This window comes from Chiroxiphia lanceolata, chromosome 23 (assembly GCF_009829145.1).
Source record: "Chiroxiphia lanceolata isolate bChiLan1 chromosome 23, bChiLan1.pri, whole genome shotgun sequence".
Taxonomy (NCBI): domain Eukaryota; kingdom Metazoa; phylum Chordata; class Aves; order Passeriformes; family Pipridae; genus Chiroxiphia; species Chiroxiphia lanceolata.
This window is the reverse complement of record NC_045659.1, coordinates 5,195,526-5,217,969: the sequence shown is the minus strand read 5'-3', so window position 1 is coordinate 5,217,969 and position 22,444 is coordinate 5,195,526. Positions and strand designations below refer to the sequence as shown.

Sequence of the window (22,444 nt, the reverse complement as noted above, 5' to 3'; positions counted from 1 at the left end):
AGGGCTGGTTGAGGTGAACAAAAACAGCTCAGTCCCATCGTGGCAGTGGGGGCACCTGGGTGCGGTGGCACTGGCAGCACCTGGAGACAGTGGGGCTGGGGACACCAGCAGTTAATGAATTTAATCAGTCAGAATAAATTCCCTCCATCCTCTGCCATGTTCAGAGGAAGACAAATTAAGAAGAAATGAGCTCTCAGGTGAGGACACCACCAGTAGGGACCAGAGTGAACAGGCCAGGGTCTCCCAGGCTCTTCAAGCTGAAACTCGAGTGCCAGCCAGGAGCATCGGGCTCGTGTGGTCTCAGCTGTCACCCACCTCTCATGTGTCCCCCCCACTCCAGGGAGGGTCCCTGTTCCACAAAGATACCCAAGGGTGCCGCCACTGGCCGGGTAGTATGTTTAGTTTATTGGTTAGTAGTGCACCCTGAGCACTCCAGGGTGCCCCGGCACCCACCCCGGGTGCCCCAGGGCCCGGCTCGCTTGGCCGGCTGCCTTCTGCTTTTCATCCTAAATCTATTTCCTGGGAAGGCCTGGGGGGGGAGGCGACAGCGTGTGCCCCAAAACCGGGGTATTTTCACAGAAAACGCCGGTGCAGTGGAGGGGCAGCGCTCGGGCCAGGGCTTCCAGCCCACATTTAGGGGACGGTGCATCCAGGGAGCTGGGGGGCAGGAGGGAGCCCCTGCTTAGGCCGCCTCTGTGCATGTGTGCGCTTGGGCGAGGTTGTGTGCCGGTGCATGCCCTGCTCCACGCGTGGGGGGGTGTGCCACGGCAGGCGGGCACGGTGCCCTTCGACACGCGTGTGCACGGGCGGTCGCTGGGTGTGCCATGTGTGTGCTCCCCCGTGTGCTCCTGCACGCTCTGAGCACACTCAGCTGCACACGTCGTGCACAAACACCTTTCCACGCGTGCCAAGCACACTCAGTGGCTGCTCCGTGCGAGTGCTGCACACACCCTTCTCTCCTCACGCTCTTTGCACACTCGCTGCACTCTCCATGCAAGTCCCGTGTGCACGCTCTCTCCATGTGCTCCATGTGCACTCTGCACGGGCTCTCTCTGCACACTCGTGGTCTCTGCGTGCTCTGTGCACGCTCAGAGAACACACCCAGTGTTGGCATGCCCGGAAATGCTGTGCATGGTCTCACCTGCACACCCCGTGCACACTCCACTCACACTCGGTGCAGTCTTAGCTGCACGCTCCATGTGTGTTCTCTGCATGTGCTCCACACGCTCTCTTGCACGCTCAGGGCATCCCCTCCCCGCACACTGCGTGCACACTCACTGCCCACCCTCGTGCCTGCCCCCGTGCACCCCCTGTGTGCGCTCTGTGTGCTCTCCTGCACGCTCCATGCACGCTCTCTCCGTGCTCTGCCTGCACGCTCTCTCTGCACGCTCCGTGCACACCCTCCCTCGTGCTCTCTCTGTGCACTGCTCGCATGTTCTCTCTGCACACGCGTGTGCTTCCTGCACGCTCCCTGCACACTCATCCCGGCGAGAAAGCCATTAAAGCGACGCCCCAGGAAGATGGGGGACGGAAGAGGGGAGCTCCAGGTGGGATCAATAGGAAATTAGTGACTTTACGCCGAGTGGAATGATGCCCGGTGGCGGAAGCGGGGCCGTGCCAGTGTCCCCGCTTGTCGCACGCCGCCGCCGAAGCGCGCACAGTCCCCCCTGCTCAGGCGCTGATCTCCACGGCGTTGGCCTCCTCCTGCTCCCGGATGACATGGACGCCCGCAGTCCGCAGCAGCCGCGGAGCGCCGCGGGAGCGCGCTGGCGAACCCGGCGGTGACCGGTGGGTCCGCGTGGAGGCGGGTGAGCGGGCTGGCGAGCGGTGGTAACGACGAGTCGAGCGCCCCACCGGCCCCGGCGAGCGACCGGCCGCTGGTACCGGCGAGCTGGTGTAACCCGGTTCAACTGTGCCGCGGGGTTCGGGTGGTGAATCCTCCTCTGCCTCCGGTGAGTCCTGCCAAAAGCCAACAACAGATGAGCGTGGGACGTGAGACCCTGTACCGGCACGATACCGGCGCTACCGCCTGCTCACCTTATCCTTGAGGATGTACAAGGCCACTGGGTTTTTGCGCTCGTGGTCGCCGCTCCGTGGGATGCCCTCGGCTGCAGGGAAGCAAGGTGTTGCTCACAGTACCAGCGGCATTGGTGTTCCCCCAACCCGCCACCGCCATGCCAAGGCTGGCACTCACCCTCGTGCTTCAGGCGCTCCTCATCCTGCTCGGTGTAGTCGGAGGCCGGTTGCGTCTCCGCTTGTCGCTTCTCCCTGGGAAGGGAGAGGGGATGGGGCAGCACCGGCATCGCGGTGGGGGCAGTGGGGGGGCTGCCTGCGGCTCAGCCAGGGAAGGGCCCGTTGCTGTTGGGAGGGAGAGATGGGATGGGGTGGAATGGAAGGAGGTAGAATGGGGTGGGATGGAATGGGACAAGATGGGATGGAGTGAGGTGTGATCAGATGGAATAGAATAGAACGCAATTGGAGAGATGGATCAAGGTGGGATGGTATGGAATGGGATGGTGTGGGACAGGATAGATAAGTCATGACAAGATGGGATGAGAGGGGTCAAGGTGGGATGGGATGGGACAGGACATATGGGTCGAAGCAGGATGGGATGAGGTGTGATTTGATGGGACAGGGCAAGACAGGATGGGAAGAGATGAGACGGGACAAAACAGGATGGGACAAGACAGGGTGACCCCCTCTGGCTCCCGCGTTACCCCCAACCGTACTTCTTGGAGGGTTTCCAGCAGGCGCAAACTGTCACCAGGGTGACGAGAAGGAAGATGCCTCCTGTGGACAGGATGATGTAGAGGGAGCTCCGGCCTGGGAGAGAGGAATGAGGGGAGACAACCCCCCCAGAATTTTAGCTGGAAGTATCTACAAGGGATGAATAACCCTGGGGGTGCAAGAGGGGGGAACAGTGGCTTACGGTAGACCGTGAGTTTCACAGGGACACTGCGGCCATGGCTGATGGGGTTCTCCACCAGGCAACTGTAGACGTCGTCGTCAGCCATGAGGACGCGGGTGATGGTGAGGATCTTCTGGTCGGGGGAGAGGAGCAGGCGGGAGTCATTGCTCAGTGGCCGCCCGTCCTTCAGCCAGGTGTAGGTGGGTTTGGTGCCATTCTCGTGCGAGCAGTTGAGGGTGAAGAACTCGCTGAGCTCCAGCACCGTTGAGGAGGCCACCAGCACTTGTGGCTTCGAGATGGGAACTGTGGATGAGCAGGGGAACCATGGTGACACCATGTCTTGGGGGACAGTTGGCCCAGGAGACAGGAAGGGAGACATCAAAACCCCACCAGGGATGTGACTTGGCTGCGTGGGGTGGTTGAAACCCCCAAAACCACCTCCCCAGTTGGAGACCCCCCCCAGAAGTGGTCAGGGAAGACATCCTATGGAGAACCGAATCTCCATGGGATGTCCTTCCTTCTTGCCCTTACTGTCCACGGTGAGGTTGATGGTCTTCTCGCCGGTGAAGGTGTCATCAGTGATGGACACCTCCACCTCGTAAGCGCCTTCATCAGCCAGCTGCAAGGGGCTGATGAGCAGCGAGCCGTTCTCCAGCACCCGGATGCGGTCGCGGTAGTCGGGCCGTAGGTTGCCGATGATCTCGGTGCCGATGGACTGGACGACGGTGACGGGTTTGTCCCTCTTCAGCTGCCACTTGACCACCGGCTTGTCGGCGCTGGCGCTGGCGTAGCGCACCGACAGCAGCGCCGCCTTGCCCGCCGTGCCACGGACCAGCGGCGTGGGGCTGGTGATGTTCACTCCTGCCAGCAGACCTTGGGGGGAAGAGACACACCTTGGGGGGTGCTCAGCACGGGGAAAACCGGGGAACTCCCTTCCAGAGCATCCCCAAAATGCCCAACCTGTTTCCGTGACCTTTGCAAAGGTGCACACGTCGCCCCCGAAGTGCACGGGGGGTGGGAGCCCTCCTGAACCCAGATCAACATTGCTTTGGGCATGGGAGGTGGGTCAGTACAACCCCCTGTAAAGATGCACTGTCGCCACCAAAACTTCATCGGGGGGTGGGAGTGGTCCTGCAGTCGGGTCAATGCGACCAACCCTCTGCAAAAATTCCTGTATCACCCCAAAAATGCAGGGGGGAGTGGTCCTGCAGTCAGGTTGATGCAACCCTTAGCAAATATGCACACATCACTCCAAAAAATGCAGGGGGTTGGGAGGCGGCTCGATGCAACCCTTGGCAAAGATTCATCATCACTCCCCTAAAAACCGCATGGGGGGTGAGAGCCCCCATTGCCCAGATCAATGCTGTGCTTTGCAAAGGTGCCTTAATCCCCCCAGAAATGACAGGGGGAGGATTTTGCATCCCACTGCCACCCCCACTGAATGCTACTGTCCAGACAAAGCCCCCCTCAGATGCAAAACTGCATCACGGGCGTCAGTGCACGTGCATCGCTCCTCATCGCTGGTTTTAAGCCAAAAAAAAGGCAGAGAAAATGTGGAAAAACATGATTTTGGGGGAGGGGCCTCCCCAAAAAATCCTCTCTCCCCAAAATGTCTTAGCTCCATCCCTCTCTTGTCATCCCAGGGGTCCCATCTATGAACCCCCTGTCCAGATGCCGTCATCTGATGGCGAACAAACCCCATATTGAAGAGGAGGGGAGAGTGGGAAAACCAGCTGGAGAGGGTGAAGCAGGAGCAAGAAAGGCCTTAAACAAGCCCGAAAAGTCATGGGACCTATTGGTATGCAGCGTCCGTGCGTCCGTCCTCCTCGGGAACGCCACACTTGCCCTGCAAACATGCCCTGACTCGCCGAATTTAGGGCATCCTCCATAGGGAAAACCCAGGCACGGGATGGGGATGTGGCCTTTGGTGCATCCTTACCCTCTGCACACCTCCAAATCACTGCTCTTAAGCTGTTTCTTCCCTTTTTTAACCCAATTCCTAATTTTTTCGCTGCTCTGGGTAATAAATTTGGGAGTTAATTAATAAATCAGGCAGCATTCCCATTTCCTACGGTATCCCTTGGCTTAGGGATGCAGATCTCCCAGACTGTATCGATGGCTTCTGTTGAAAAGACCCACCAAAAATCCTCATTTGCTAGCTCTTTCATGCAATAAATCCCTATTTCTTTGTAAAAAGCACCACAGCATTTTTGGGGTGCCCTGGCTGCATCCCTGGTGCTTTTTTTAGGGTCTAAATCAAAGCCAGCAATGAACCCAGCTGGTTTTGCTTTGCATCCATCGTCCTCATCTGGGGGAAAATGGGGCCTCCCCAGGGCTTCTTTTGGGTCCAAACTTCGGTAAAATGGGGCAAAATTGTTGCAGGTGATTTTCTTTGTTGCCAGATGTGGCACGGGGTGGTTTAGGGTTCATTGAACCCCAAAATGTGAGGATTTAGGGAATAAATGATGGAGGAAACCAGAGTTGTAACAGGATGGGGCAAACCTAGAAATGGGGTGAAAAAGGAGATTTTTAGGAAAGCTGAAGAATGGGTAAGAAAACAGATTTGGAGATGTTGAAAAATGAGGAAAAAAGGTGTTTTGAGGAAGACAAAAAGCTGGGGAGAAGCTCGGGGTGGGGGCGGTGCCAAATTCACCCCCCCATCAGGACCCGCTTGGCTCCAAAAAGTGTTTTCCCCAGTTTTATTCCCAATTTCACCCCCTTTTTCCTGCCTCCCAAGCAGAGGGTACGTTCGACAGCACAGCAAACCACCTCAACTGCCCTCCACCCCCCCCGTCGGGTATCGCTATCATCACCCTCCGGCCCTCAACCTCCATCTGGATACCCCCAAACCCCACGGAAAAATGGGAAAAGCGTGGAAAAACGGGACGTCTCCCTACCTGCGTGCAGCGCCAGAAGCCAGGTGACCGGCAGCAAGCAGGGGGGAGCGGGGTGGCCCCGCGGGGCGGCCGGCGCTCCCCACATTTCGGGCAGGCTCGCCCCCCGAATCGCTCCGCTTCCCCACTCCGGGCACGTCCCTCGGAGCTCCCGGCTTGGCACTTCGCCCGGCTAATTTATTTTTTTCCCTTCTCTTTTTTTTTTTTTTTTTTTTTTTTTTTGTTCTTGCCTTTCTCAATAGAGCCCTGTGTCCCGGTGGCTTTCGCCTCCCCAGCGGCCTCGAGCTGACATTTATTTGAGGAAAAAACACTCGGATTTGCAATTTTCCCCCTGTTACGGACCCCCAGTTCCATGTTTTCCCAGTTCCGGGGGCACACTCGAGGTTGGGGGCATCACCCCATCGAGCCCAAATAAGGTTTGCTGTCCCCTCTGCGGACAATCCAATGAGATTTAGGGCTCTGGACATCCATTAAGTTGGGATTTTCTTTTAGGGGGGCATTTTTCGAAGCTGGACCCCCACCCCAAAGGAGCTCCCCCCCTTTTTTTCTTCTCTTCCCAGGCTCTAACACGAAGCTGCGGTCACATCCAGGCTTCGTTCCAGCTCCGATGCCAATTAGCACTGGTTTCCCGGGCATCACTGAATAGGGCAGCGGGATGTGGGGCAGGATGCCCGGAGCCACTTCCCACCCCCCCTCTGAGGTCTGCCAAGCTCATCACCCCCATGAGCCACCGCCCGCCCCCGCCTGGAGGCTCCCTGGTCCCCAAAAGGAGTCGGGACCTGTCACGGAGGGAGGGAGATGCTCTGGGGGAGACTTTTGGGGGGGACAGGTTATGGTGGGATGGTACAGGGAGGGTTTGGGGGGGACTTTTGGGGAGGGCACTCGAGGGAGGTGCTACAGGGAGGGATTTGAGGGATGATAGAGGAAGATGCTTTGAGGGACTTTTGGGGGGCATTAAGGGGAGCCGACTCCTGAGGGAGATACTTTGGGGGATATATATATATAGGGAGATGCTTTGGAGGGGTTCTGGAAGGATGCGTTGGGGGGGCCTGAGGGGGCTGTGTGCAGGTGTTCTAAGGGGGTACTTAGGGGGGTGGTTTGGAGGTGGTGTGAGGGACACCATACGGATATCTGAGGGGCGACTTTCAGGGTGATTCCCCGTGCGGGGGTGTTCCAGGGATGCCCAGCAGGGTGTTTCGGGGATGCTCTGGGGAGGGATCCCCACCCAGGCCGCTCCCCCATTCCCTTTTCCAGCGGAGGCGGGACTCGAACCCTCGTCCCCGGGAAGACGCCGGGGCGGGGCCGCGGGGGCGGAAGTGGCGCCGCGATTCAAAGCCCGGTGGAGGCGGAAGCGGCGGTTGGTGCGGCCTGGGGGGGTCTGGGGGCTTGCGGGGTCCTGGGGGCGTTATGGGGGATTAAAGTGCGGAGTCCTACTGAGCAGGTTGGGAAGGAATAAGGGAGAGGGCGCCCGAGGCCATGGGGGGGGGGGGGGTGTCAGGGGAGCGATGGGGAGCTGGGGGTGCGGGGGTACAGGGGGCACGGGTTGGGATGGTGGGGGCGGTGGGGGGGGGGTAAAGGGGGGACTCGGCCCTGGGGGACTGGGGGTCGTGGGGAGGCCGGAGCTGAAGGTGGGGTTGGATAACTGGGAGGGGGGGCAGTGGGGAGAGGGGGTGCAGTAATAAGGGGGGGTGCACAGGGGGTGTAGGAGACACTCACCCCGAAGGGCGCAGGGTCTGCGGGGGGGGAGCTGCAGGTGGGGTGCCCTGGGGCTGCAGGGCTGTGGGGGGCACTGGAGGTGCCCCGTGGCTGAGGGGATGGGGCAGGGGGCAGGTTGGGGTGCCCGGGGGTTCCACCCTCACCTCTGCTTCCCCCTTCCCTTCCCCAGGTGCCGGGATGATGCCCCCCTCGAAGGAGCGGCCCCAGGGGAGACCCCCGGCGAGACCCCCGCGGCGGAGCGGGCCGGTGCTGGGCGAGAGGAACCAGAGCGTGGCCCCCGTGGGCGTGTGGGTGGAGAGTGCCCCGGGGCAGCCCGAGCCGAGCCCGGCCTTCGTGAGTGCACCCAAGGCACCATCTGCCGGGGCGTCTCCAACCCCGCAAATGTGCCAGTAAAACCCACCGAGCTAAAAATGAGCTTTTTCACAGCCTGAAGGCGGCCAGGGATGTGGCTTCTGAAAATAGTAATTTATTTTAGTGATTTTTAGTGGGGTCAGAAGCTGTCATGGTGCCTATCAAGTAGCCTGGCCTTCCTCTTGTACAAGCCCACAGCATCTCTCCGAGTCGATTCCCCTCCAATAAACTGTGGTTTTGGGGCAGAAACGCATCAATTTTAAATATCAGTCAGGTGGGGAACCCAGCCAGTGCTGCTCTTCGCCTTCCCACTCATCCCTGAAGGATGTTGGTGAACTGAAATTTTATTCCGTGTTGCTGATTTAAAGAAAATATATTGAGTGTTTCAGGGTCTGGAGCCAATCTCAGCTGTACCCCATTAGAAACACTTAAGGAAATCTTTATGGATGCTTATCTCAGGGATTTCTGCTTTGAGGGTTATTCTAAGAGGACTAAAAGTGCATTAAATATCAGATGATGAGTTCAGTCCCCTGTAATTAATGTCTGAACGTTACAGAAGCTCCTGCCCTTTTGAGATGATTTATTTTTATATTGTAATTTAAATCCTGAAAGGTTGAGATAATATATGGAAATGAATCATCTCCATATTCCACAGAACTTCCATCTTGGTGCTGTGAAACTTCTGGGGGAGCTGAACTCTTCCTGAGAGCTTTGGGGAGCCAGGATGCTCCTGGGTCTCCCTACCCCTTGGGGCTTCCAGGGGTGGATGAAGCTGCCCAGGGTTATCTGAACATATTTAATACTTTTAATTGATAAGTATTAATGCCTCCTGCATCAGAGTTGCTGCTGAGGTGGGCAGTGGGTGAGCTGGTGCTGGGCTTTTCCCTGGAGCTCTGGCTTGGTTTCTTCCATAACAGTGCAGATTTCTCCCCATCTTGGAGCTTTGTTGGGCTGTGCTGACCCCGCTGTGCTGCTGGGAGCGTTCCAAGTTTTATCTTCAGCCTCACCCCTTTCCTCCATCCCTGCAGTCCCTGGTTTCTCTTGCTGTGGTGGCAGCCAGGAGAGGGATGCCATTGGTCTTTAAGCCACAGTGGTGTTGCAGAGTTGCTTGGCAGGACTGCAAGGAATAAAAAATGGGGGGGGGTTGGGGTTTTCAGGTCATTGCTGTTAATCTTTCACTTCAGATGATAAAAATATTCTGGAGCAGTGCTGTGGTCTGTGAACTGCTTCCCTGATGTGCTTCCAGCCTTGCAGAGTATTAACAAGATGGGGGGCTGGCCTGTTCCTTTTGGATCCAGGCTTTGGATATTTGAGCATCCTTTCATGGGAGCAGGAGTTGGGAGCCGCTCCACGAGACTCCTTTTTCTTTCCTTCCAGTTGCGTTGCAAAGAGGCAAAGGCAGAGGTGTGCATGCTCTGCATCTGTCTAGTCAGACTCAATCCAGCCTATAATAATCCAGTAGACATTGTCCAAGCTCTTATTCCACAGATTATGAAACAAAACATGAAATTTGCTCTGCGTGCTGCTTGTCTGCCTGGTCGCTGCAAGTGGGGGAAAAGGGGATGCAGGGATACAAGCTGCTCTGATGTAGCAAAAACCACGTGGAATCTGCTTCTCTTTCTTGCAGGCCTCAGTATTCCAGGTGGAGGAGGAGCTGAAGGAGCAGCAGCGGCAGAAGGCAGCCAACCTGAGGAGATTCCAGGGCGAGGTGAGGCAGCGGGTGAACCGGCAGGTCAGGATGCGCCGGTGGCAGGAGCTGCAGAAGTCCCACGAAGCGGTAAGCAGGGCTCTGCCAGGAGGAACTCCTCCAAAACCCAGCAGAAACTGGGAAAAGTCCTAACGCTGGAGCTCAAGTCAAGGTGTTAACGAGAAAAAAAAAGAGAAAATCTGAGGTCCCAGGCCTTGTGGCAGCAAACAGTGTCCTGGCAGGCTGGTTCAGCGTGACACCTTGGCTGGTGCTGAAGGTGCTTAAAGCCTCCCCACAGTTCTGCTCCTGACTCCCTCAGGCAGCAGCAGAACAGAATTCCCAGAGCCCTGTGTGGAATTGCCTGGAGTTAAAAAGCATCCAGGCCAGAGCTGGGAATGATGTGAACGTCTCCTGGCTGTGTTTGAAGCAAAACAGCTTTTCTGCTGTCTCTTTTCCAATCCCTTTTCCAAAGCAGCCAAATAGTTTTCAAGCAACACTTTCCTGCTGTCTCCAAATTCCCTTTTCCCCCATGGGCTTGTTTTGGATTATCCCATGAATATATTTAATCCTTTCTACTCTCAAACAAGTGCTGAGAGGACTTGCCAGGATCTGACTGTGGCACAGAAGGGAATGCACTGAAATGTCACCGGCTTTGGCTGCCCCTGGGGTGTTTGGGCTGTTTCCATGGCTGAGTGGGGATGTCCTCATGTAACTCCGCCAGCTCCAAGCGGGAAGCCCGCAAATGCCCTCAGCTCCCAAGAGCCTGATGGTTCTTTGTGCTCTCCCAGCATGGAAAGCCAAAGCCTCCATCCCAAGAAATGCCACCTCTGGGTGGTGAAATGTCTCCAAGGTTGACGTCCTTCCAGGCGATGGTTGGAGATCCCACGTGGTTTTTCCCCGGCAGGCGGAGCGGGAGAGCTGCTTTGCCGTGCAGTACTGGACCTCCTGGAGGAAGGCGTGTCCGTTCCGGAGCCACCGCCCTCCCATCATCTGTGGTCCCGGGGCTGGCTCCAGCCCGGCCCGGTGGGAGGGGACACACGGCGAGCCATTCCAGCAGCAAGCTGCCGAGGTGAGCCCTGCCCCTCCTGCCTTCCCAGCCCTGCTTCAGCACCCTGGGTCCTCAGCGTTTGAGTTTGAGAACAGGCGACATATCTTTTTTCTTTTACAGCACGTCCCTAGTATTTGGGTTTTAATATTGAATGAAACATTAGCTCCCATTTTCACCCTGAATGTCGCTCCTCAGAGCATCCAGCTGGGTCACAGGTGCCTCCTCCTCGGATGCCGTAGCTGAACTCATCCGTCCGCTCAGACACAGCCGTGTCCTGACGCAGAGGTGACACTAGGTGGTGCCAGCTCATTGCAGCTTGTCTCCTGCAGACCAAAATCTGGGAAAACCTGCCCTGAGGACTGTTTTAGGCTTTTTTTTTTAATAGTGATGCTTCTGCTACATTTGGTGGTTTAAAAAGCCTATGTGCTCACCTAGGAGCTGGAGTTATTCTAGTTGAAGCAGTGTGGGGTGGATTCCAGTCGAAGTACCTTAGGGTGGAAAATCACTGCTGGCCACCAAGCAGGAAAATTGGGGATGTGGCATCTCAGCAGCATGTTTTAGGAGCAGATGAGTGCTGCGTTCAGCACCTTGGGGCAGCTCTGAAAGACCCTTGGGTGATTGTGTGTTGGGTCACGCCACCTTGACCGAGCCCCTCGGCTGGAGCAGAGTGATTGGAAGATCTCTGTGCAGCTGAGCTCGTGCTGTGCTGTGTTTCCTTCCCCTCTGGCAGCTCAGCAGGGCCGTGAGGCAGGTGCGGCACAGGCTGGCGTCCTGCAGGACCATGGGCCCTGGTGCAGAGTCCCCCGAGCCCCCCGTGCTCCCCGGCGGCTGGAGGCAGGAGGTGAGCGAGGGCTGCCTGGGCTGGGGGGGCAGAAATCACCTTGCAAACTGTTTGGCTCTGATTAAAAAGTCCAAAGCATAATTCAGGGATGAAATAAGCCATGATTTTCTGACCCACCTGATGGGTAGCTCATGGATTTCGGTGGCCCGAGGGCTCTGTTTCTCTGCCCTTGCTGCCTTTCAGAGAAGGCAGCAGGATAAAGTGGGTGAAAACATCTCTGAGATAAACTCAGAGACAAGAATTCAAAAAAGGCTTTTAAAGGCTTGTGATCTGAGATTGTGATCTGGGTGTTTGGGAGGCATGTGACGACCAGCTCTCCCCTCAGGTGCCTTTATTTCTTTAACAAACCTCAACAACTCTTTGCCTTGCATCAATCCCTTGTTTTGTGTGGGTGGCAAAGATCTGGAGTGTTTCCCTCACCCGGGGCTGTCTTCTGCTGGAGAATTGTTGGCATGCAGCTGCTTTCCTTGAAGCAGTGCACAGGAGATCAGTCCCACATTTTGCTGTGCTGAATTTCATCTTGCTTTTGCCCTTCCAGTTCTCAAGAACAACTTTGTGTTGCAGCTATTATCCTACTCTCTGTGCCAAGACCTTTCTCAAACTGACATACTTTGGCGAACACCAGCAGCAGCCCAGCCTGGTGTTTTCTCTTATTGCCTCTGTAGCCAGTTTCCTGCCCATCCTGCAATTCTTCATTCCCATCTCTTTCTCAAGTTCACCAGAGGTGAAGTAGATCTTGGCTGATTATCTAGAAAATACCTTTTATGTAAGGGCTGGTCTTGCTCTTCCTCCTCTGTGTACTCTTGGATTTCTGAGGAAGTCAGTTCTGCGAACAAGACTCAGAGAAATGGGCTATGGGTAATTATGGGCTCAAAAACCTCCTTACCTGTTTCCAACACCAAACATCCCTCCTGTTCGAGCCCTCAATGCATTCAGTGAGTTGCAGTGATTCATGACTTCACTATTAGTAGCATTAAAGCTTCACATAAATAACAGAGCCACTGCCCAGGGGAGCCAGAGGAGATCCGTGGGAGTCCTGGGCAAGTCATCCACAGCCATGGGAAACACTGGGAGGGATTTGGGACCATCCTCCCATCCCAGCCTCACTGCAGCTACAGTTAATCTACATAAGGAAGTTTAACAGCTTCCCTGGGTGATTTATTCCAGGAGGAATATGTTGATTTATTGCACTGCTCTCTTTTATTACTCCAAGGTAGCTGAGGAGAAAAAAGCTCTAATATTATCTGGATCTGTCTCCCTGTATGAAGGTTTGGTGTGTTCCCACCTAGACAGGACATCAGCATGTTCCCTTCTCTTCAGGTGCAAAAGGCTGCCATGGACATAACCAGGGACTTAACCCCTTGGTCTCTGCTTTTGTCCTCCCTGGATTTCCTTGTGCTGTGTATTCAAGCCCATTTCTTTGGTTTGGACCCAAGGGTTTTCCACCCAATACTTCTGCAACTGCAGGTGGGGTCAGTAGTTTAATCAAGGTGCTTCTTTCTTCTCTCATCCAGGCTGATAATGAAATCATGGAGCAGAGCCCACCTAGCTCTTACCCTATTTCTGTGCACTGAACTCCTGAGACCAAATCTGAGCTGTGTTTTTAATCAGTCCTGCACCTCCCATGTCAGACTTCCATCTAACAGGTTTTGCTTTACCCCAGTGTTGAATTAGGCCACGTCAAGAGCTCAGCTGAACCCCAGAGTCTTCTGCTCTTTGCCTGAGGCCTCTTCCTTTTATTGTAGGAGAAATTTAGCCCAGCCTGACCTGACTTGCTCTTGACAAATTTATGCTGATTGCTGCTTATCTTGTTTTCTCGGGGCTTACAGGCAGTTTGCAGGGTGATTTCCTCTTGTTTTTCCAAAAGTCACAGTTAAAGTCTTCAGGCTAAACCCTTCTATTTAGTGTTTCCTTCTCCCCTCCTTTAAATAGAGACGCTCCTTGAGCCCTAATCCAAACTTCCACAGATTTCAAGGAGCTGTTCCCACCTTGGCTGCCATTCCTGGCAGTGGCCCAGGGCAGGTCCTGCCTCCTTAAAAACCTCAGCTTCTAGGAATGACTTTCTTCCCAATAACAGTACCAGCATTTTTCTCCCTGCTTCTAGCTCAGAGCAAGCCTTTGGCTGAAATGTTTTTTTTTTTTCTCCTTCAACCCTATTTTCTGCATTTTTCTTCTCATTTTTCCATCTTCCCTCTAAAGTGTTGCATTCCCAGCAATCAGTAATCCATGTTCCTAAAATCATTGCTCTTTCTCTCCCTGAGAGATTTCTTTTCAGGTCAAAAGCATGCAAAGAGTTGATTCCCTGCTTTCCCAAGCAGATACCGACCTGGTGATCACCTGGAAATGACCTGTTTGTTGTTCCAGGTAATCTCCTTCACCAAACCTTTACCTTCAGGGTTTGGTGGACTGCTGTAGCTCCCAAGCATGGCAGCACACAAATTCTGTTCCCCAATGTCTCATTCCACAAAGTTGGTGGGTTTTTTTTCTCACAGTTTCATGTCTTTCAACCGTGAGGGCTCCAGTGCAATCTTCCAAAGAAATAACCCTCTGTTCCCTTGTCCACACCAAAGCAGCTCTTCTGTGTCACGTTTCTGTTGTGATGGGGTTGATAGGGTAATTCCTGTGCCTATCAAATAATTCCACATTCAGACTGACTCCAGGCTATCCTCTGTCCTTCCTGTAAAGCAGCAGAGCCATCTCAAGGGATTCTTGGCATGACCTGCTCTCCTGCTGATCCATCCTCTCCCTCTGTCACCAGTCCTTCTCTTCCCTTCCCACCGTGCTGAAGGAAAAAAAAAACCGAAGGGAAAAAAATTTATCCTGGCTCCAAGCTTGCTTCTGGCATTTTGATTCCTTAGTTTGTAGGAAACAATCTGCTGCCTCTCAAAATATTGTGGATTGCCACTGGGGAGCCTGCCCACTTCCCATCTGAAGGAGTACACTGCCGTACTCCGGTGTCACTCCAGAAATCCCAGCTCCTTGCCACTGTGAAACAGTGCCTGGAGAGGTCTTTGCCTTGCTTTCCAGTCCCCCCCCACACGTCTATCCCGTAGTCACACATCACCCTGCTACATTCCTGTTTCCCAGCCCTGGTGCTGCTGAACACGTGGCGCTGCCAGATCTCATCCGACTGGCAGCACACTGGCAGCACACGTGCCCTCGTGTTAAAGCTGCTCTGAGGGTGTTGGGTTTGCCCTTGGCGCCAAAGCAGCCAGATTTGAATTCCATGTTTACACCCATCTCCTCCCTTCTCCAGAAACCAGAGCCTTGCCCGGCAGCCACAGTGCCCACGGAGGGCGAGGGTGAGGAGCTGCTGCTGGAGGGACACCACGACCTGCCCGCTGAGCTGCAGGAGCGAGGCACGGCCCCGCGTCACACCGGGCAGGACGATGACGACTTCTACATCAGAATTGAATTCGGAAAAGTAAGACCCGTTCAGGGTTTGGTCTTAAGAGGTTCGGATCGTTGGGTTTATTTTGGAGCAGAGCAGTTGCTCCCCCAGGCCTGTTTAACTCTTAAGCCTGCTGTCGTCCAAGTGGGCTCGGGAGCAGCGTTGGAGCTCAGTGAAGTCGGCGCTGCTGTTTCTTGCTTTCACGGTGCAGCTGTGGCCTCAAAGGGGTTTGATTCCTGCCTGCCTCGTGATGCGGGTTGGCAGCCGCCCAGCCGAAATCTGAAACCCAGAGGCAGTCGCATGGTGCTTGGAGCCGCGCTCAGCCTGCGCCGGCAGCACCCGGGCCCGCTGCCCTGCTGGGGTGGAAGAGATCAAATCGGCCAGAAACCTCTGAGAAGAAGGAGGGGGAGGAAGGAGGAAAGCTTTGTATCAGATGAAGGAGGTGGCTGTGTCAATCCCGGTGCCTCCCGTTGGCAGACGCCGCCCTTGGTGGGGTCTGCTGGAGGAGCTGATGTTCTTATCAGTCCTCTTTTGTTTCCAGGCAGCTTTTGTTGAGCATCTGGGAGGGGTGGAAATGGTTTGGTCTGATTACCTGGGGCGGTTGGCAAAGGCTTTATGGTTGTGGCAGCCTGTGCCCAACCTTGGCTGGGGATTAGTCCAGCTTGGAGCAGAAGTACTGGCTGGGCAGAAAGTGAGTGGGGGGAGATAGTGGAGGATAGTGGGGTTTACACTGAGGTTTTGGGAGATGTTGGCTGTGGAATTTCCCTGATGCTTTGTTATTTGTATTATTGTTTTCACACTTCACAAAGTTCATAGTAGAAGTTTGGGGAAGGGAGATGTGAATCCATCTTTAAACTAAACATCCTACAGGGGATACCTTTAGAGGTGTTTTGGCAAAGCTTTCATGGGCAGACTCCTGCATGGAAATGTGGCACATGTCTGCTGTCTGTAGCCAAACTGTACCTGAAATATAGCCCATCTCAGAGATGGGTCACCCTGTTGAGGGCTGTAAGGATCACACAGAGGACTCGCCTCCAGTGAAGAGCATTTTGCTGAGGGAAGATGAGAAACTTGACCGTGGTGATGCTGATGCTGCTCCCTTATGTTGTCTCTTCCAGGTCTGTGATGGGTTGGTGAAGGACTCAAGCCTGCCAGAGCCTCCCTGGAGGCCACCAGCTGATTACCACTCTTCCCTCCTGCGCTGGGCTGGTGTTGATGAGGAGGAAACCAGGAAGCAGGTCTGTCCAGGGGGGCCAAGCCCTCCTGGGTTTTGTCTGAAAGGGATGGGACTGTCAGGAATGCTGATGGCTCAGATAAGAAGCCTCAGAGCAGCCTTGACGTATGAAACCCCTGCTGGGTTTAGTTTGTCAGCTCAGCCTCATGGTGTCTCAGGCAAAGCTACCAGGTTATTTTTTAAGGTCTCTCGGGACTAAGTGGAACTCTTCTGTACTCCTTCTGTAAAATCTGGGATCTGAATCACACCCAAAGGTTGGAGGAGAAATGGGCTCCATTCATTCTGCCTGGCAAAAGCCAAGGGTTGCTTGCTGTAGTTGCAGGGAGAGAAGGAACTGCCAAAAATTCTTAAAAACAAAACAAAACCAACAAAAACCCCCTCAAACAAGCCCGACTTTATCTTGTTTGGGTACAAGACTGGAATATAAAGGTTTCTCTGATTTTGGGATAGTCTCAAACCCGGCCTGATGCCGAGTGGATGATTTCATGAGGAGGGCTTACAGCCTGTGTCCAGGACACTTTGGCTTGTGCTAATCTGGGTGATGCAGAAGGATGATGTTTGTCTTGGATGCCTAAAGTGAGTGACTTTTATTTTCCTGCTTCCTCCTGCCGTGAAGAGGAACACTTCCCTCTCCCTCTGTCACCTTTTTGCAGCTTACAGCGTAAAACTCTGAACAGTTTGTGTGTTTTTTGTTCCTTACAAGTATTTTCCAACCAGCTGATCCCAGATCTGGCTGTGGTTTCTCCACGGTGTGACAACAGCTGGGACTCTTCAGGCTACTCCTTCCCCTCACCATTCCCTCTCCTCTTGCTTTTATCTCCTTGGCTCTGATCCACCCGAGATAACTGGTTTTGCAGCAGTCTCCTCTGCCTGGGTATTTTCCATCCAGCTTTCTCCACTGGCAGCCTGGTAATCCCTCCTCCTCTTCCTTTATCTTCATCTGTACTGGGCTCTCCACTGTGTGAGATGGACAAACTTGGCCCAAAAGCTTTGATGAAGAAAAATCCACACCTTCAGCTGTTGCGAGTCATGGAGTTTAAACTAGCTCTGTACCTCCTCTGTGGGAGGGCTTTTGGTGGAGCTTTAGCCAGGAGGTTTCCCTGCCCTTTCTTCTTCGGTGGGATCAGCCAAAGGCCAGACACTAAACCCTCAGTATCCCTATGGGAGTTGTTCCCTGCAGGGCTCCTGAATTTTCCCTAGCAGTGGTTTTGCCACCCCCGTGGTTCTCCTGTGTGTAGCAGATGCAGCTCGGTGTTGCACATTCATTTCTGTGGGGAGATACAGGGTTCCAGTGAGCCATAGGGGAGCACCAGTCCCCAGATGGATCCAAACTGAAGTGGATTGAAGTGGGAACTGGCTCTTTTACCCTCAGGAAAGTGAGAGTTTAGGAATTTGTCAGGTGGAAGAGCTTCCATCCGTAGGAAGCTTCAGTGGAGGGATGCTGGAACAAAGCTCTCCGATGCTCCGAGATGACTTGGTCCTTCTCTCCTGCATCAGAGCCATCTCTCCAGCTTCCCAGTCCCGGGTCATGTGCACTCGGAGATGTCCATTTGAGGGTCTCTTGGGGAAGGAGCGAGGTTCCATCCTCCAGAAATCAAGCTGAGCACTGATACAGCTCGATATTGATCCCAGGCATCCTTCCCAAACGTCCTTCTCTCCCTGTCCGCAGCGGCAGAGCGAGTTCCTGCGGTGCCGCCGCCTCTTCATGGCCATCGAGCGGGAGCGAGTGAAGGACCAGCAGCGGCAGCGAGAGAGGCAGCAGAGAGTTGCCCAGTGAGTCCATGTGGGTGCTGGGGTCACCTCCTCCATCAGGGCAAGGCCTTTTTGGAGGCCAGAAAGGTCTTGTGAACTTGTCTGGTGTGAACCAGGCACCGATCTGACCCCCGGGTGGGATTCACTCAATTGACCCCCCCAAGAGAGACCCTTAGGCCCTGTCAAGTCCTTCAGCACTTCTCTACCTGATTTCTGAGCCCTGGTGCAGCTTGTTTAGGAGCTGGGAGCTGAAACATGGGGCTGGGAGAGATGAAACTTCCCAAGCCATGACCCTTGGGAACCTGAGCCTGTGCTTAGAAACTTTAGGGTGAGGTCACGCTGTTGTGGTTAAACTGTGCCTATCTCTGGGACTTTTAATGTCAGACCCTTTACCCTCAGAGCTATAAAAACTTATACAGTGTAATAAAACGATTTCCACTCGTTTACACTCGGTATCTGTGTAAAAGTATCAGTTGTGGTGGGGATTTCTCAGGTTCTTCTTGATGTGGCTCCTTAAGGAGGAGCTCTACAAATTCACGCTGAAACAGGAAAGATCCTCTAATTTTTGGCTTTTCCCTGGCTTGCCCTCAAGTGAACTGACATAACTGACCATTCCAGCTCTTCTGTGGGCAGGCTTTGTGCGAGCAGGACAGGCACCTCAGGGCAGGATTTTCGTGGCCATTTTTTCAAGGAAAAGCTGCCAGTCTAAATCAGTGCTCCTCCCACCACATCCCTGATGTTCTGATGGCACTTGGGAGCTCTGGAGAGCTTGTCCTGCCCTGTGAGCACTGGTGAGGCCCCAGGGATTCCCTTGTTAGTGTGATACCTTTTTTATTATTATTTTTTCCCCAGAGTGTGTGCAGGGAAGAGCTGGGTTTGTAATTGCAGTGTGTAAAGCCCCGAGTTGGCCTTTGCCTTGATTTCTGGGGCAGGTTTATAGTGCTGTACTTAAGGCTTTACATTTCATTTGAAAAGCATTTCAGTGAACTTCAACCAGAGAAGTTTGGTTTCAGCACTTTTCTTCTGGATGTAAAGATTTGACCCCCTACACAGAGTAAGATCTGAAATGTCTTGTCTGATGATACTGCCTGGCTTCTCCCCAGCCTTGATGTTGTGTTTTAATACCTCCTGGCAGTGAGACACATTGTTGCATTTGGGAATAAAATGGCAGATGCTTTGGTGTAAAGTCTTTGTGCTTTGCAATTGCTGCTTGTTAGGGAAATGTGTGTTGTGTTTGGTGGGAATTACACAACCCACGGCCCACTTAAGGGCTGGAGGGCTGTGTAGGTGCAAGGAAGATTGAGGAAATAGAGGGAAACTTGGTTAAAAGTGCATCTTAAAGGTGGGTGGGAGTAAAGGTGGGATCCTTGGAGCGTCTCTGCTGTACCCTGTTATGTTTCCCAGCCCTTGAAGCTGCTTACAGAAGGATCCAAGCTGCCTCATAACCAGAATAATGGGAAGTAGGAAAGCTGGCAAGCCAAGATGTTGGTCCTTTTTGGTGGGTATTAAAGAACCTGGCTATTGTGCTTGGTTTAAGGACAGAAGAGCAACTCTGGGGAACTGCAGGTGACATTTCCCAACAGGAGCACCTGTGGATGTGATGCAGGAGGGAGCTGGAAAGGGAAGTCTACAGTGGTGAGAAAATGAGCAGGCAGGAAGAGTTTAAGGGCAGGAGGGCATTCACAGGCTGGTGTTGCCTTATGGGGGGAAGAACAGAAGCTCAGAAAGCATTTTTGACCATTTCATGTTTAAAGCCAATATATTTATATGTAATGCTGTGATTAGTGCAGAGTTACTTTTGCCTGCAAAAGCAGCAGTATCACCCAGATCCCTGTGCCCTGACCTCACAGACAGGGACTGGCTGGGAATGAGGGGTTGGGATGGCGAAACTCCTTCCCTACTCATGTGTGTTCCTGCAGGATTAAGAGGCAGAAGGAGAATCAGCGCCGGGTGGAGGAGCAGAGGATGCGGGACTTGGCTGAGCAGCGAAAACCCTCCCTGGGAGAGGGAGCCTGGGAAGCCCTGGCCCAGCTTCAGCTGGAGGAGAGGAGAGTGAAGGACAGACAGCAGCGGGATAAGGAGCACGCCAGGTAGGGCCCGTGCCCGCTCCCCACGCAGAGCTGGGTGTTGCTGGCAGGAGTGAACGTTTGGTCCCTCCCAGGTATGTGGAAGCTCTGAGAGCCCAAATGAGGGAGAAGATCAAAGCCTGTAACATCGACTTGCCCCCGCTGTGTTCCTGTGGGTCTGAGTTCTGGGATTCCCACCCGGATACCTGCGCCAACAACTGCGTCTTCTACAAAAACCACAAAGGTAGGAGCTCCTGCTTCCAGAGAGGAGGCATCTGGGCCTGGATCTCTGGTTTCACAGGGAGAAATCAAACCAGGATAGGTGTTTTCATGCTCCTGGGCCACTATGCAGAGATGCTCTTCCAAATATACTCCGGAGAGGACAAGTTGGGCTCTGTCCCTCAGGGACATCCTGAACAAAAGGCCCTTAAGTGGCATCCTGAACAAAGCACAAACCCCTACAATGTGTTAAGTAATGCAGCTGTGACACAGCCACATGTGCATGGGGACACAGCCACGAGGAAAATGCTGCAAATCATCTTGTTAGGGACACGGAGCTACCTGCCTTAGATGCTGAATCTTCTACTGGGAGGTTGCATGAAGGCATGGAAATGGTCTTTGTTAAGTGATTGAGTGCTCTGACCTGGAGCACAGCTTGGGAAAGTACCTGGCTGGGCAACCGAGAGTCATCTGGGAGAGAAAACAGAGAAATTGGGGCTTCATAAAATAATCTTTGGCTTGCATACTGCTCCGTACTCAGGAGCGTGCAGTGTGTGCAGGCAGGCGTGTGGAAAACTACAGGCATATAGATTTACCTTAAATCCCAGTTGTTCCCTCTCTGCTCTGTGGTGAAAGGCTGGAGCCAAGCCCAGTGTTGGGCCATAAGTGCAGCTTTCATCCCCTGACACGGTTTCCATGTCCCCTTCCTACTCAGCCTACAGCCAGGCACTGCACTCGGTGATCTCCTCCTGTGCCCACACGGCCACGCAGCCGCTCCAAGAACTGGCCGCTCTCTGCGCTCGCTCGGGGAAGCGTCTGTGACTGGGGCAGCCCCGTGTCCCCCCACCCATATCCCCGTGACTGGTGTGAGCAGGGAGCAGGGCTGGGCCCTGTCCTGCCTGTCCCTTGTGCCAGCTGCCAGGATGGTGTCACCTTTGCTCTCCTGCTTTGTGTGCCCAGTTTGGGCTGTGCCTCTCCCGGTCTGAACCGGGGATCACTCTGTGGCAGGTTTATGAGCAGGCACTTGAATTCAGGCATTCAGCTATGGAATAAACTATTTTCAAGGATTGTTTGTCTCTCTTGGAGTGTGAAAGGAGAAATGAGGTGCCAAGGGTCAGTATCTCTTAGGGGAGGGTTTCTTTCCTCTTCCCCCTCCCTCCTTTCCTTTTCCCTAGGGCTCCTGCCAACCCCTGCTACTTGGATCACCCTCTAGAGCCAGGTATTTATTGTTCCTTCCTTCTTTTCCATGCGAGGACCTCTCTTCCACTACCACCCACCCAGCATCACACCAGACCCACCCTCCCACAGCCTCTGTTTTGCTCCAGAAAGGAGCATTTTCCTAGTAAAAAAACCCCTGCAGTCCTTTGCAGGGGTGACTGGAGCAGTATGGGTCTTCCCAAAACTGCCTGTGGTGGGGTAACACATGTTCCTGGGCGGAGGTTGCTCCATACCCTGTCATTAATATTTACTCCTTGCTGGCCGCCCTCTCCAATATTAACTGCAGCAGGAAGGATGGGTGGCTGAGCGTGCCGGATCATTTCTCTTCCCTGTTCCCATCCCATGGGGCGTGAAGCAAACCCACGACCCCAGGCCGGAGGTAGCATGGAGGTGCAGAGCCAGGGGATGCTCCTCGGTTCTCCCTGGAGAATCATTCACCGAGGGATCCGTGGCAGCTGATGCTGTTTATTAACTGCTGCTTGCGTCAGGGAAGGTGCTGCAGCCCTAATTTGGGGTGTTGGAGTGGGTTTGGAAAGGGCAGGATCTGCCCCTGGAGGGGCCAGGGAAGCAAAAGGCTAAAGCTGCAAATGGGTTTTTTGTGACTGACTTCAGTTCTGGGGCAGCTGAGGACAAGTTCCTTGGCAGGTCCCCAAGGTCTTGCTCAGGTCCTGGGGACCCCTGTTCCCACCTCTCTGGAAGGATCCTCAAGGGGCATCGGGCTGATTTGTGGCTTAAAGGAATGATGGTTAAATAAAGCTGTTGCTGCTCCTCATCTTTGATCTGCCCCTTGCTTGGCTCTGTCCTAACAGGATATATGGGATACTTTGGAAGCAGGATTTTTTGTCCTGGTGTGAAACCCCAGGGCAGAGGAGAGCAGGACTCCCCAAATCCCTGGAAATAACCCCAAAGCATGTCTGGGATGGCTTAGCCGACATGAGGGCAGCGCAGCCCGTTCGGGGGTGCTGGGAAAGGGAGTGGAAAAGTTAAACCCAGCTTTTTGCGCTGGAAAAAGCATCTGGGGAAGCTCCCAGAGCCCTGGAAGGGGCACGAACCGGCGGCTGCTGGGTCCCTTCGGGGTTTCTCTCCCCTCCCGATGCCCAGCGCGGCTGTTTCCTCATT

General features: G+C 54.2%; 2 protein-coding genes across 2 annotated transcripts; one reads left to right on the top strand and one right to left on the bottom strand.

The window, feature by feature from the left end:
* Nucleotides 1–382: 382 nt before the first annotated feature.
* Nucleotides 383–5,953, bottom strand: HEPACAM (hepatic and glial cell adhesion molecule). The gene is made up of 7 exons (XM_032709720.1): nt 5,806–5,953; nt 3,440–3,781; nt 2,930–3,211; nt 2,730–2,823; nt 2,195–2,268; nt 2,038–2,108; nt 383–1,959 (listed from the first exon to the last, which is right to left on the bottom strand). Exons 1-7 carry the CDS (start codon nt 5,888–5,890, stop codon nt 1,672–1,674), a joined length of 1,236 nt encoding a protein of 411 aa, XP_032565611.1. The 5' UTR covers nt 5,891–5,953; the 3' UTR covers nt 383–1,671.
* Nucleotides 5,954–7,131: 1,178 nt separating this feature from the next.
* CCDC15 (coiled-coil domain containing 15) lies at nt 7,132–21,174 on the top strand. Its single transcript, XM_032709667.1, has 11 exons — nt 7,132–7,163; nt 7,688–7,851; nt 9,497–9,646; nt 10,461–10,625; nt 11,335–11,445; nt 14,702–14,869; nt 15,955–16,074; nt 17,740–17,843; nt 19,742–19,912; nt 19,984–20,132; nt 20,823–21,174. Exons 2-11 carry the CDS (start codon nt 7,696–7,698, stop codon nt 20,927–20,929), a joined length of 1,401 nt encoding a protein of 466 aa, XP_032565558.1. The 5' UTR covers nt 7,132–7,163; nt 7,688–7,695; the 3' UTR covers nt 20,930–21,174.
* Nucleotides 21,175–22,444: the final 1,270 nt, after the last annotated feature.